The sequence below is a fragment of the Tubulanus polymorphus genome, chromosome 2 (assembly GCF_964204645.1).
Source record: "Tubulanus polymorphus chromosome 2, tnTubPoly1.2, whole genome shotgun sequence".
In the NCBI taxonomy this organism is placed as follows: domain Eukaryota; kingdom Metazoa; phylum Nemertea; class Palaeonemertea; order Tubulaniformes; family Tubulanidae; genus Tubulanus; species Tubulanus polymorphus.
In genome coordinates, this window is record NC_134026.1 from 10388017 (window position 1) to 10402201 (window position 14185).

The 14185-nt window shown below is 36.1% G+C and overlaps 1 protein-coding gene across 1 annotated transcript in view; it reads right to left on the reverse strand.

The window, feature by feature from the left end:
- Positions 1-519: 519 nt before the first annotated feature.
- The window catches only part of LOC141898679 (trafficking protein particle complex subunit 11-like), a 44343-nt gene continuing 30677 nt past the window's right edge, over positions 520-14185 (reverse strand). The window contains exons 19-28 of the mRNA XM_074784714.1: positions 13703-13834; positions 13194-13369; positions 11916-12091; positions 11418-11509; positions 10093-10152; positions 9080-9205; positions 8143-8250; positions 6886-7043; positions 6261-6486; positions 520-3836 (exon numbers count right to left, since the gene is read on the reverse strand). Coding sequence (XP_074640815.1) covers positions 3633-3836; positions 6261-6486; positions 6886-7043; positions 8143-8250; positions 9080-9205; positions 10093-10152; positions 11418-11509; positions 11916-12091; positions 13194-13369; positions 13703-13834 — 1458 coding nt within the window. The 3' untranslated portion in view covers positions 520-3632. The remainder of the gene's footprint in view (positions 3837-6260; positions 6487-6885; positions 7044-8142; positions 8251-9079; positions 9206-10092; positions 10153-11417; positions 11510-11915; positions 12092-13193; positions 13370-13702; positions 13835-14185) is intronic.

Consider the following 14185-nt stretch of genomic DNA (forward strand, 5'->3'; position numbering starts at 1 on the left):
ATATCGCGATCATCATCCATTTTACTGCCGTGCTTTGAACCGTGTTTAAATGACACTTAGAGTTTCAGCGTGATAGAATAAAATCGAATGTCTAAACCTGTCTTGCTATACTTCAAGAATGTCTTGCTATACTTCGAATCCGGAAGCAAGACTTCATCCAGGCGCAATTGATTATTTAGCAGATGGCGACATCTTGTGGGCCTGGTGACAAGCGATTTTATCACCGCGTTTCAAAACGCCATGTGAACGCTCACCAAAATTTGGTCCGGTCTAAATTTGGACCGGACCAGGTACGGTCCCATTTAGACTGGTCTAACTAGTTGTCGTGTGAACGCGGCTATAAACTTCTTTAAATTGTTTGACCAATTATCTATGAAAATGCTTAACCGGCTGGGGCTATATGGACATTTCAGAGAAAATAGTGCACAGCCCACTCACTCAACTGAAAACCCCCCTCCTTAATACTCAAATAAACTATAAGTATTTTGATAAATAATATAATTATTAATCTTTGAATTTACAGTTGACTAGCATTATGTTACGCTACATTTTTCTAAATGTGTTAAACCAACGTTGGTTGCATTTCTTTTCCACTCGGCTGAAATAGAGATGATGTTGACATATAATATTCAGAAAATTCACTCAATTGTCTTACTTCACATTCATATGTAAGAATAAGTAACTGTGAGATGATTTTCAGGATTTAGTCTCAAGACTCATAGATGTAAGTTATTATACCAACAAACTCGCTTAAACAGGATCATTTTGGCCTGATGAATCCATCCAGTCTATCAGAAATCTGGATTAAACATATTTTACATACATTTATGTATCGGTGGACCGAAAATAATATCTGGATTAGATAAAAAATTCTAATTAAACTGATCCGATATAAGCGCGTTTGGCTGCAACGCCACATGCATAATTACCTGTCGATGAAGTGCTAATAATATATTTGTATTAACATTATTTTGTCAATGATACAGATTTCACGGAATGACATCAACACTTTGAAGACAGATAAACGAACATGGAACAACTGGAGAAATTTATAGAGGAAAGTAAGAGATGAAGATCTATGTATGAAATAGTACACTAATTCAAGTACCGAAGCACAAAATGTACAGATTTTTACATACATTGGGCACCTCTATTCATTGCACATATGGCATATCAAATATGCAACTTCATTCATTGTGCACCATACCCCTACAGTATGTATATTGTACAGAGTAGATCCATTGCACATACATGGAAATCCCATTGTTCACCTTTAGTAGATCATTTGTACATACATGAAACTGCAAATGTATACCTAGAAATCACCCAATGTACATATATGGAACTGCCAAGGTACACCTAGCAAACATCCAACATATATGGAACTTCCGATGTTCATAACTTCAATTGTTCATATAATCATGGAACTGCCAATGTACACCTAGAGAAAATCCATTGTACATACAACAAAGAACATCCAATGTACACATCCACCAAAAAATCACTCTCAATATGCCCATAGGATAAATCCATAAACTTTGGCACATCCATTGTACATCTAGTATGAATACATTGTCACATCCATTATACAGTAGACTCCGTTAACCCTGGAGTTGATTGCCTCAGATTATTGAATGCCCCAGACAATATGTATAGACCCTATTTTCTTACTGCAATCTATATATTAATACGAAACTATGTACCAAATAGCGTCGCCGTGGAGAAGATTTGGGCCTTGAAATTTGGGCCTTGAAATTTTGTGTGGTAGTCAATCATTGTATATACTAATGCAACGGGTATAAACGGGTGGAAAATATTTATAGGAGGCCAAACGGAGGCAGACAAAATTTCAGCCAATCAGTTAGCAGGAATTCTAATCATAGACTCTTACTGCACCATAACAATTCTACAGTACTGTATCACTATGCTGTTTCACTGGCCCAGTTAGTAGAGTACAAGACTGGCACCTGCTGGGTCAGAAGTTCGAGTCCCGCACAACACCATACATATTTTGTTTACCTCTGATAGTTCCCGGTCTCCACGGGTACAGGTCATCAAAGCTCATAGGGTCTCCACGGGCATGGACACATAGATTTTAAATGGCCCGACTTAATTCCATTGCGAAAGAATTGAACAGTTTGAAGTTCTGGGCCAAAGGAAATCACCCGTGGTTTCCACGGGTATTACTCTAGTTCATCATTATAACGACCTATCCCTGCTCCGACTGCCCCAGAATTCATAAACCTCGGAGAAAATTTATTGATCCCATGAGATCCGAGGCAAGCAGTGTCTACTGTGCATCTTTGGTACAATATATGTACAATACGATACAGTAACATCACGATATTTCCAAGATCATCCTCGGAAATAAACATCAGACTTCATTATACGATATAACAGTATAAGATACATCATGTACTCGATCAGTCAGTTTTCCAGTTTTAATCATTTTGACTAACAAAAAGTTTCCACAAATTTACGATGACACTTTGAAGTAAAATATTTTGAATCGTGAACTGAAAAAGTAACTTGAAAATTAGAATGTATAACACAGTACAATGTAACGCGAAATGAAACAACATTAACCACATTTACCAATGAAATGACAGTACATAGTGGTTTTTTGATAATGAAAGTGAAATCATAGAAGGTATTTTGGATAACTGAATGAATTACATACAAATGTGGGACATCACAGCACAATAGTTGAATAGGTATCACAAATCTCTAAAAATACAGTAAACTCTGGCTCAGTTGACTCAACTTAATCATCAGGCGCCATTTGTGCAGTTAGGGCCTAGATTTTAAGGCCAATCTTAGCGGATTTCAGTTGTATAGAATCATCTACCAATTAAGCCCTAGTTGCAACTAGTTAGTTGCAACTAGTGGCATCATTTGATCCTTTCAGTGCTTCTACACTGCAAAATCAGTACACTGCACCACGGTGTATTGATGTATTAGTAATTAATTTTCATCTCTATTTAAAAAATGGCATCACCTGTCCAACATAGTAAAATATTAGTTACTAACGATACACCGTGGCACAGTGTAGAAGCACTATAGCAGTGTGCCCATTATACAACACACTGGGGTAAAATCTTTTTAAATGTTCAAATAATCTCCAGCACTTTCAGGTATTAATTAGTCAGCACTAAAATGGTTAAGACCATTATGGATTGCAGTCACAGCTGTGTAACTTGGCTCAAAGTTTACTATATGTAAGCTGCATACAAGACAACTTAGGCATAGGTATTACCTTCAAAGAAATATGAGGGATGAAATTGACCTCATCCAAATTCGAAACTTAAGTTACAATAACTGGCTGAATTCTTTGTATCAATTAAAATGCAAATCTTTTATTCAAAATTTTGATCTCATTTGGGTCTTATTTACTTCAATGAACTTCAATATAGAATATAATTTATCTTCACATTTTACATGAACCAAATGAAATACATTCATCCAAAATGATCCAGATCACTTAAGATAATGACATCTTACTTCATACATTTCTTTCGTATGCAGCTTTATGCCTAACCATCAAAGCAATCAGAAAATGAAAACTCCAAAAAGCTTAATACATTTCGATGACGAACACGTACACACATTTTATAAATGTACAAGAAGATCTCCTAAGAATTGGGATCCTCATTTAGCTTAGCACTTGCCTTGATAAATATGTGCGAAGGCAACATTTTCGGTACGATATCAGTCATTAAGCCGGCGAAACGCATCATGTTCACTTGGAATTTCGGTAGTTCTATATAACCGGGAGCTAACGGGAATAAGTTATACATTAACTTATGATTACTCAACGGCAGTATTCGAAAGTGCACCTGAAAACAAGAAAGAAATTGCTTTAGATGGACTTGACTTTGGTCAGTTTCAACTTTTAATAAAACTCATTTATTATAACGAAAATTCTTGAATGACATCTAGGAAATAATGATTATCGGAATTTTAGACTCAATAATGTTTGTAATTTTAATAGATCCTGAGAGAAAATGATGTAAAACAACTTGCAACACACAGGACAGCTTATTTTATAAACAAATGCTTCACAAAAGTCATGGAAAAACAAATGAAACCAAAATCTTTTGAAACGTACACTTAAAGTACGATATTGTCACATTATTGGATACCTGATCTAAAACCACAGATCAAGTATGAAAGAAGTATGGAGTATAAAGAAAATTGATCTAAAACTCTCCACTGGGCCCAGTTTCCCAAAAAGGATTAAGTCCTAAATCGATCTAAGATAAGCTGAATTAATGAAGAAATTAAATCGATTTGAGAGTTAAACCTTTTTGTGAAACTGGGCCCTGGAGCAGTAACAAGCTCAAATCTGGCTATTTTAGACACTGACATAACTGAAGTGGCCAACTAGGATGACCTACATAGATCTAAAACAGTAGAGCTCATTCTCCTAATGACTTTAGTCCACATATCAAGTCATAAGAAAATCAGTATAAAACTGTAGACTATAGAATGGGAACAAGCCTCAAAATGGCTATTTCACACACCAAAATGACTGTGGTGGCCATCTTGGATGACTTATCCTATACGTTAAAAAAAATAAAGTTCATCCTTCTTCTATCGTAAAACCACAGATCAAGTTGTAAGAAAATTAGTCTGAAACTGTCGATTGTAGAGCGGGAACAAGCTCCAAAATGGGTATTTCACACACCAAAATGACTGTGGCAGCCATATTGGATAACCTACATAGGTCAAAAACAATAGGAATCATCCTCCTCCAACCTAAAACACCTATATCAAGTCAAAAACCACAGGGACTTGTCACAATTGATACTGAATGAATAAAACCAATATCAATGACCAGGTCCACTATCCCTGTATAATATAAAAAACAAGGGTGGCAACAAATTTTCAATCTGACAATGACTTCTCCACTTCAATCGACTGTAATTCCAAAAATTCTCAACCGATTCACATGAAATAAGCTTTAATACAACCTAGAAGACTTTCTGCTTCCAACGAGCCTTTAACCACCACTCTAGGACAATTATCTCACAACGAAATCACCGTTTTTTGACGAGAGATAGCTCAAATTGGAGGTGTACCGATTCTATGGTGGACAGCAAAATGGTCGTATTTTTCACTTCAAACGATGATTTCTATGTGAAATCTTAGAGATAACCCCAACAAACCATACATTTTTTAAAACTACGCGGTCATACCTGTACGCTTATCTCATTTATTTGTATAATCCACGCGATGGGTGAGCTCGCAAGCTCAAAATCGAACAAATATACGAAAAAGTCACCTCGCACTATCGCGCTGGCGGCCATTAATCACGTGACGTGCAGGTTCGGGCTATGTTAATAAAACCGCGACAAGTCTACGTCTGTAGACTTGAAAAAAGGAAATGTTTGCTAATAATACCACCCCTCAGACGAATGTTGCACTATATTTTCATAATACGGATATTTTATTAATTAACAGAACTTTTAATAAATTTTGTAATGTTTTTCGAAATCTCTAAGCCAATCAATGCGCGTGAAATATTTAGCCCGTTACTACGATATCACGTGATTAATGGCCGCCCAGTTGATGACAAGTTGAACGCCGTGTTCGTCCTCATTTTCGATTTTGAGCTTGTGAGCTCACCCATCGCGTGGATTATACAAATAAATGAGATAAGCGTACAGGTATGACCGCGTAGTTTTAAAAAATGTATGGTTTGTTGGGGTTTTCTCTAAGATCTCACATAGAAATCATCGTTTGAATTGAAAAAAACGACCATTTTGCTGTCCACCATAGAATCGGTACACCTCCATTTTGAGCTATCTCTCGTCAAAAAAAGGTGATTTCGTTGTGAGATAATTGTCGGAGAGTGGTGGTTGTAGGCTCGTTCGAAGCAGAAAGTCTTCTAGGTTGTATTAAAGCTTATTTCATGTGAATCGGTTGAGAATTTTTGGAATTACAGTCGATTGAAGTGGAGAAGTCATTGTCAGATTGAAAATTTGTTGCCACCCTTGTTATTTTATTATACAGTTGCAGGGATACTGGTACCCCCATCATTGGTCTCATCCATTATCAGTCGTGACAAGTCCCTGTGTCAAAAACGGCAAACTGTAGAATGGGAACAATATCTGGATGGCTGCCCTCCCGCTGGGCTAAAAAATGTCTCCATCTATAAGTTTGAATGATCAATAAAGGGAAAACAGATTATAAAGCATCGAATGTTTGAGGTAAGGGATGAAAATTCGGAAATGAATATCATAAACACATAGGCCTACCTGTTTATGGCCAGAAAACATGAATCCCTCGGAGTTATCCATAATCACTTCGATTTCTTGTACGTACGCTGTTTTGTTGTGTATCGTATACGTAACTGGTAGACTTTCACGTACACTGCCATGAGATGGAAAATCTGCCTCGACGAACAAAGGAATATGCTCGACGGATATCGTTGGTAATGTCATCGTTGTCGTCACATATGGATGATCTTCTCCAGTGTTCTTTCTTTGGTAGAAAACAAAATACCCAAATATTTCACTATACATCTATCCTTTGAATTTATCAGTAGGTAATCAACTATTTCTATCATCGATTTCTCTAGATTTTGCGGCAAAGTTCGAAAGACAAGCACTTTCAACCCAACCTCCAAATCAATAAAGCCTTATAGCTCTCCTAATGCACAAAAATCCTCTAAAATTAGGCAGTTACTACTGAAAATTTATCTACATCAATTTATGATTGTAGCATTTTTGTTTTCCTCCTGTTTGTATTGAGTCTCTGGTACATACGGTACCTTGTCAGATATACAAATTTCTCCCCGATTTGCCCTTATTCAAGATCTATTGCCCCATTAAGGGCAAAAAATACTGTCAAATAAAAACCTGTATCCGTCCCTTACTTTACCTTTTCCAGTATACAGTATAAATCCCAAGTGGAATACTGGGTTGAATAGCGGGAGGTGATATTAGACAGTAACACTCGGCCGCGTGCTCGGACTTCTGCAGACACACCGAATCCAACAATGACTTAATATTTTCATCGCCAGCCTGTACATAGTGGGACTGAAATACGCAAATGATATTCACCATAAAAGATAACATGCCAATACCACTAACTATACACACATGGAAATGACATGTCGCATTGTAGTCCGTACCAGTCTAAACGCTTTTTCTCCAAGTACCCTGCTATGCAGTGTATAATCCACCCACCCAATATTGCGTGTATCGTTACAGTGTCTCCATGTAATTGTTAATAAGCTTAAATCTCTATTGAAAGAAGATAGCACCTATCAAACATTAATATCAGTAACTAAATATAGCTGCACAGCGGTGATAACGGGTTTTCTGCATTCATGACTCGGTTACTTGGGAGAAATAAATCTGTCCAAATCATAGTCACACAATGGGGAACTAATATCATTGCCGCCAAATACATTTGTTTTAATTTGAAGACCTTAAATACACCTTAAGACAGTGCGGATTTTGTTTCTGTTACATGAAAGCAATAAATCTTATTCAATTTAGCAACAGCATCATGAAACTAGCAGAATGGCATCGTACAAAAAATAGTGGCTGTTTCATTTAAGTCATTCTGCCATGTTTAACAACAAACAGGGATTTTTTAGTGATTGCATATTCGTAAAAATTCCCATGCAGCATCGCTACATCATTTCTTCAAAATCAGGTAATGACAGCAATATTCAACTTTCAGTACGCGGAATGTGGAATAAAAAACTTTTTTAAACAGTCAACGGAATTATAAGGTTTTCAGTCAAACGATCAGAAAACCTTGATAATACACTGCACTGAAGTGGTAATATAGCCGTACATCCACTACATATCACTGCAGTGGAATTTTCCAAGATTTTCCAATTTCCCCAGCAATATTGGGTGGGAAACTGTAAGCAGCGTAAGGATTTATTTGTACTGACAATGAACAACTGGTGATAAAGAATGAACGATCATTTTCAATAGTACTCATTACAACTGTGTGTGCATTTCTTACACACCACACATTCTTTTTATCATAAATCATAGGTCCTGTGGTGTGGTTATAAAGAATTCTTCGCTTTTATGACTATCGAACGATTCTAGTAGACCAAATGAGATACAAGTTTTATTCATCTTTTCATAGCCTAAATCATATTTCCTATCTTACCAGTTTAACTTCACTAGTTAGGATTTCAATAGGCCATGGCGATGTACAATGAATACCGCAGTGCAAGAAGAAAGGCTCATCAGCATGTACACATTCAATAGTTTCAAACTGAAATACAAAAGAAAATTGGGGTTGGCAATGGTACTTCCACATGCAATATTTTGTAGCCATAATCAGTTGCAAATTCGTGACATGTTTCATGATTGTGTCAAGTTTCAAAGTAATAATTGATGCCTGTATTAGTTTACCAGCGGTTTTTGAAGATTGTTAATCCTTTCACCTAGTGGGTATGGTGCCCCTAGACCCTTCGTTTAAGCTACAAGTACCGGAAACTGATACATCTACTTTCAAGACACATTCAAATTACAAACCAGCATCCGTCAACAGAGGTGTCCTTCAATTTTTGCGTTGTTCATTATTGGCTCATGAGACATTGAGCCTTTAAGTTCTAACATATGAGTTTTCAGACTTATGGTCAGTTTATTGAACATTTCTGTCAATTTTCATGAAGTATTTACTGGTATTGATGTTTGAACAATTGCGTATATCATAATGATGACAATTTATGGGTTGTCCTAAATTGAGATGATTTTGTATTTCAGTTGACTGATATTTCATTTGATACGTACAAACCGGGCCTCCACAGGAAAAGAGTTAAATTGATAATATTTATGAAAATCCACAGTCAAATGATACAACCATGAGCCATGAAATCGATTTATATAATCGATGTACAGATGATCACTGAAACAATTTGGTATATGAGTTAAATGAGCATTTACAAGTTCTACTATTGGTTGTTATGGGATGAGGGGAGGGGAGATTTCTAATGAGTCGAAGGAGATGGTTGCTCTGCATCTGTATAAATTGTGATCACCTCTTCTTCAGGAAGGATTTATTGTTTTCTGTTTTCATTTAGCATACCCTATTTACGTACTTTGAGAGAATTCAGCTTCACAGAGACTTCAAATGGAGCAACAGTTGATAGATTCACTTGTTGCTCTTTTTGGCAAGTGCAGCTGATGATTTTACCATCAACTTCCGCTTCGACATCGTAAACAATCTAGCAAAAAGCAAGTCACGAATTAAAGGTTTTTTATACATACGTCACGACATTAGCTTTCATCACACAAATTCACCAGATAGCTTCATTTCATATACATGATAAATGGTAACATCGTTATGAATCTTTAAACAGCACTTAATGTAATGAATTCATAGCATGTCAATTAATAAGAAAATGATTAACCACTTCAGTGCTTAAGATAACTTAATTGATTGGCAATTAAAACTGAACTATTTTTACCACTAAGTGCCAGGTTTTTCTCATGCAAAGGGAGCTAAGTTTACCAATTTTGTGCAGAAGTTTAATTTCTTTCACCAATAATGAATTAATAATGAGAAATGAATTTATTTCATTTGAAACTTAATTCTACCGGTATATAATAAACTTTTTTTCTGTTCCCTACCATTTCATTCCGTTTTATTGTGGCCCCTGGCCCTGAACCATTCTAAGTAATAATTACTGATTAAATATACATCATACCCCGCCAGTTGGCACTTTTGGTTGCCAAACGTTGATTATTTAAAAGTTAATCCCATTTGAGAAACTGGTCCCTGATAAATAACAAGTTGGGGAGGGCCTGATTTTATCATTATTAATTTAGTTAATTTGAATAAACAAACAAAAAATTGCTAAGAGTACAGAAAGAAATTAACAATATATGTGTACATACATGTATGTATGAATAAATGAAAATATGTTGGATGAAATAAATATCAATTACAATTATGGCATGGTTTTTAACTCAGACCCTTATATGAAATACCAGATTTTTTCAGAGTTGTTTATTTGAATTAACGAGAATACCCAAATTCAGGAATCGCACAAGAGGCAGTTTCATAGCTCTTCATATATTTACGCTTTTCAAAATATGATTTAGCACGTACCTTGACAAATATGAGTCTATCACCTCTCTGCATACATTTCAAATACATCATAGTTTTTGACTGAAAATATTATCAACACATACTACGTAAAGGTTAAAAGTATGATCAAGACTGAGGCATTCTATTTTAGCATTGCACTTCATGAACCCGAAATCGAACGGGACCTTTTTGAGTCATGCATCCTCATCATCATCTTAGGTCATCCCTTATCGGTTTTTGAGCGTACATTTATGATATATTTATCTGAGAATTTTGGATGTACATTTACGCCCATGTCAACACCCATCGTCTGAGCGCTTTGGACATAATTATGTGTCCGTGTTGTTATTTGGTCTGCCTGATATGCGATAGATGTCATGAGGGTCTTCATTCAAAACAAACATGGTAGCTCCAGAGAAGGTGGAATTTTCAAAGGTTGTGCAATTAATATAAACCCTGGGAAAATGGACCCCAGAAACAATCGAAACCTTATAAGGGGTTCAACAGCTTGACAATCATATAATGATTTTCGAGGTCCTGATGATTGTCATGTATAATGAATGATATATAACTAGTTATGAGTTTATATTTGTACTTTGGTAATCATCTAAATCAATCAATCAATCAATCAATCAATCAATCAACAATAGAAGACTTATGCAACTACCAATGAGACACCCGACACCTGCCACCTCAGGTTCGAAGTGCATTTGATGTCAGAACGATGTGAATGATGAGAATGTCGATAATATGCTGAGTGAAACTCAATATCAAATGGCGAAATTCAATCTTTACTAGATTTAGGTCTGGTTACCAGTAGTAATTTTCTGGTAGTCCAGCGTGCATTCGAATTCTAAATTCAACTTGAAATAACTTAATAGTCAGTAACTGACTATTTATCATTAAAAGCATCATCAAAATGATATCAATGAGTTAGTGCACATAAATGGCGAATGTCTGGAAGCTAGAACATAATTCCGGCCAATGCTTGATATCAATTATTTTTTAAAGTCAAAATCTTGTGAAATAGATTATATATGTATCTAAAGGGGCGAAAATCATTTCAAAAACCTCTGTTAGGTGATCATTAGGTTATCGTAAATCAGTTGAGTCACTATAGCATATACTGAGCTATAGCTGTTTTTTAAAATGACCATTCTTGCTATTTGATTTGTCACTCCCTAACTGTTCAGAGTTGTACTGTTGGTCATTTTTTCGTCATCAATCAAAAAAATCTGTGATATAGATTATTTCTGCTTCAAATTACTTGTAGATCTAAACACTCAATTATGAATCAAATATCTACATGTATATCTAAAAGATGTTATTTCCATGTAAGCACATACCTGTTCTCCAGGTTGCAGGTCAGCCAATGATATTTCCTTTCTTCTGGAAACGACTTTGCCATCAAATTCAGCTTTATCCAATGTCATAAGAGCTGCAACAAAAAATACAGACATTACCGCCAAACCCATTTGCTTCAGATCAACATTGGACCAAGTTCCAAAGTTTTGGTTTAGGCCTATAAGAGTTCAATATTTTCAAACTCAACCAAATGTACCTCACACTTGTGGAAGTAGGCCCTTATTTTACTCATCTAATATTTTCAGTACACCATAAAATGCAATGTATTCATGTATATGATATGTTTCTTTTAAATGTGCATGTCGTTTTGTTGGCTTGAAATATTTCGATGAAAAGCGTTTTTTGTGGTTTTAAATACCAGGAGTGGTATGTACTCAGGTTTAAGTTTTTGTAGACTGGATTGTAGTCCATAGCCCTGACCCATAATTGCAGAATTAAATCAGAGCTGAATAGAACTACGTAAATATATCCATACATACTAGTTTGTTCAAGCATTGCATCTTGTCCCTCGTTTAGTCCAGCCGACAAACTGAGGCACGTTATTTTCCCAGCTTCGCTGTTATTTATTGCAATTTGAATAGCGTAGAATTCATTAACTAAAGATGGTGGGGCGTGATCCAGTACAATGTCTATTTGAGCCTGGCGAGGAAGAATGCTGTAAAGAAATATAGATTTCATTAGATATCTTTAGACAACCCGCACAAGAATATCGCGCAAATAGTTTGAATCTTGTCTGTCCAGTACAGCTTGGAATTCCAGCATTGAAAAGAGCATGTCAAACACATATGAAAGATAACATGTACAACATAAATCTATGTTTATGATTAATGAACCATGATTAATGAACCATGCATATATTAGTTTCAAATACCCAGTATCATAATGGAAAATGAATGCCTGGCAAAATGATATTGTGGGTAGTTCATTGGTCGGAGGCTCATATCAGCTACTGTGTTGTAAATGTTGAAAATCCCTTCCCAAAATATACACATCACAGAGTTCAATGAAAAATTGCAGTCAGTTGTAACTGGTAGTAAGCTACGGGTCTTGGAATTCAGGCCAGAAATGACTTTTTAAGCACAGAAAAGATCACAGGGCAGCCATCTCGTTTCCGATCGACCAAAATTTTTCTATGATGATAGGCCTTAAGATATGATATGAAACATCAAGAAAATTGATCCTCTCTTCCTCAGCCTCTTCAAATTATCCATTGAAAACTTAATTATGTTTAAAGTGCTGATCTTGGCAAACAACTATAGCGGCCAGTCAGCCATCTTGATTATGATCTTGGAGTTGTGATTGGGCCAGTTGTTTGGATATACTGGGAGTAATCACTTGTCAAATGCCAAGGGCTATGGATGAGAGTGTATAAACCAAATATCAGGACAATCCATTGAAGTGTCTTCAAAACTTCCCAAAATAACTGGATTCCGTCTACAGATGAACGGATGAAGACAGAAAGCACTAGCTCGTTGGGCCCCCTGAACTTTCTAGCTTACTCATATAAACTCTCCTGAAATCTGTCAAAAATTATCAACTATCATTTCCTTTCCCTTCATTTCTTCATTTTCCTTTCGTTCCTTTTCTTTTACAGAAAGCTACTTTTCTCTCTCTTTTATAATTGTGCTTGTTTAAAAATTGTTTGCACTTGTTTAAAAACTTGAACTTGACTTAAGTCCCATACAGGCTGACAAATTGACAAAGGCAGCACTTATTAGAAAGCTCCAATTTCTTCTCTAACGGAGAGAAGCACTTACGTGGTAACTGGATTGACTGATATTCGTTCCCATGGTGCAACCGTGACATCGTCAACAGGTTGGAGATAGCATCCTTCACAACCTGGGTGTAGCTGTTGAACTAGTGCTTCACCGGACCAATGTAAAACCGCACAGCGAGTCGTTTCGCTGCCTAGTTCTAATGCAACTGATGTTATCTGAAATTAGGATAGAGCGAATCATTAAGCTCTCAAGAATTTGCACAAATCTTAATTGAAGTATGTTTCATTAAGACATGTCCTTTTGAAAATCCATTTCAAAAAGAAGTGTAAATGAGTTTACTGGAGTTTAAAATGTGTCCTATCTAATTTTCTGATACCCCAAAAATAGGCCATGTGGCCTCAGAGAAATGGTCTTTTTTCTAACTTCTGACAAAAATAATTAAAACAATAGTTATACACGTGGTTTGTGCCATCAAAGTTTAACACCCTTTTTGCCCCAAAAAGATTCTACCACTCAGATGGTCCTAATAAGCAGAAATATAAACAGACCTCGATTTTTTTGCCAACATCTTCTTTCTGTGGAAGAAATGAGAAGGAATGAAGCGAGACTTGATTTGGCATCAAATTCAGGCTCTCCATGTCCGCCGTATCACTGCTCGCTATACAAAACTGGTTGTAATACTGAAAAAGAATCCATACTAATTTTCATCACCATGATCAGCATTTTGTATCGAAACTAATATGAAAATTTTAACACTCATTTCCTCATTCATTTGGGCAACAACTATCTGAATCTGAATGTACTGTGCTGCCAGGAAGGAGTTCTGGTGAGTGGTTGGCAGGTGAGAGAGGCTTATTGTGTAAGGTTAGCAATAGCGGAGCCTGGCTCGACGGTAGTGTCATCTAAATTGTTCCATGGTTCCATACAAAGAACAATTTCTTGTAGGTTTTTGCTGGTGGGACTTTGCAGCATTTCATATAATCAACTATAAGGTACTACACATATTTCTTTTTCTTGTACCTGAATAACAA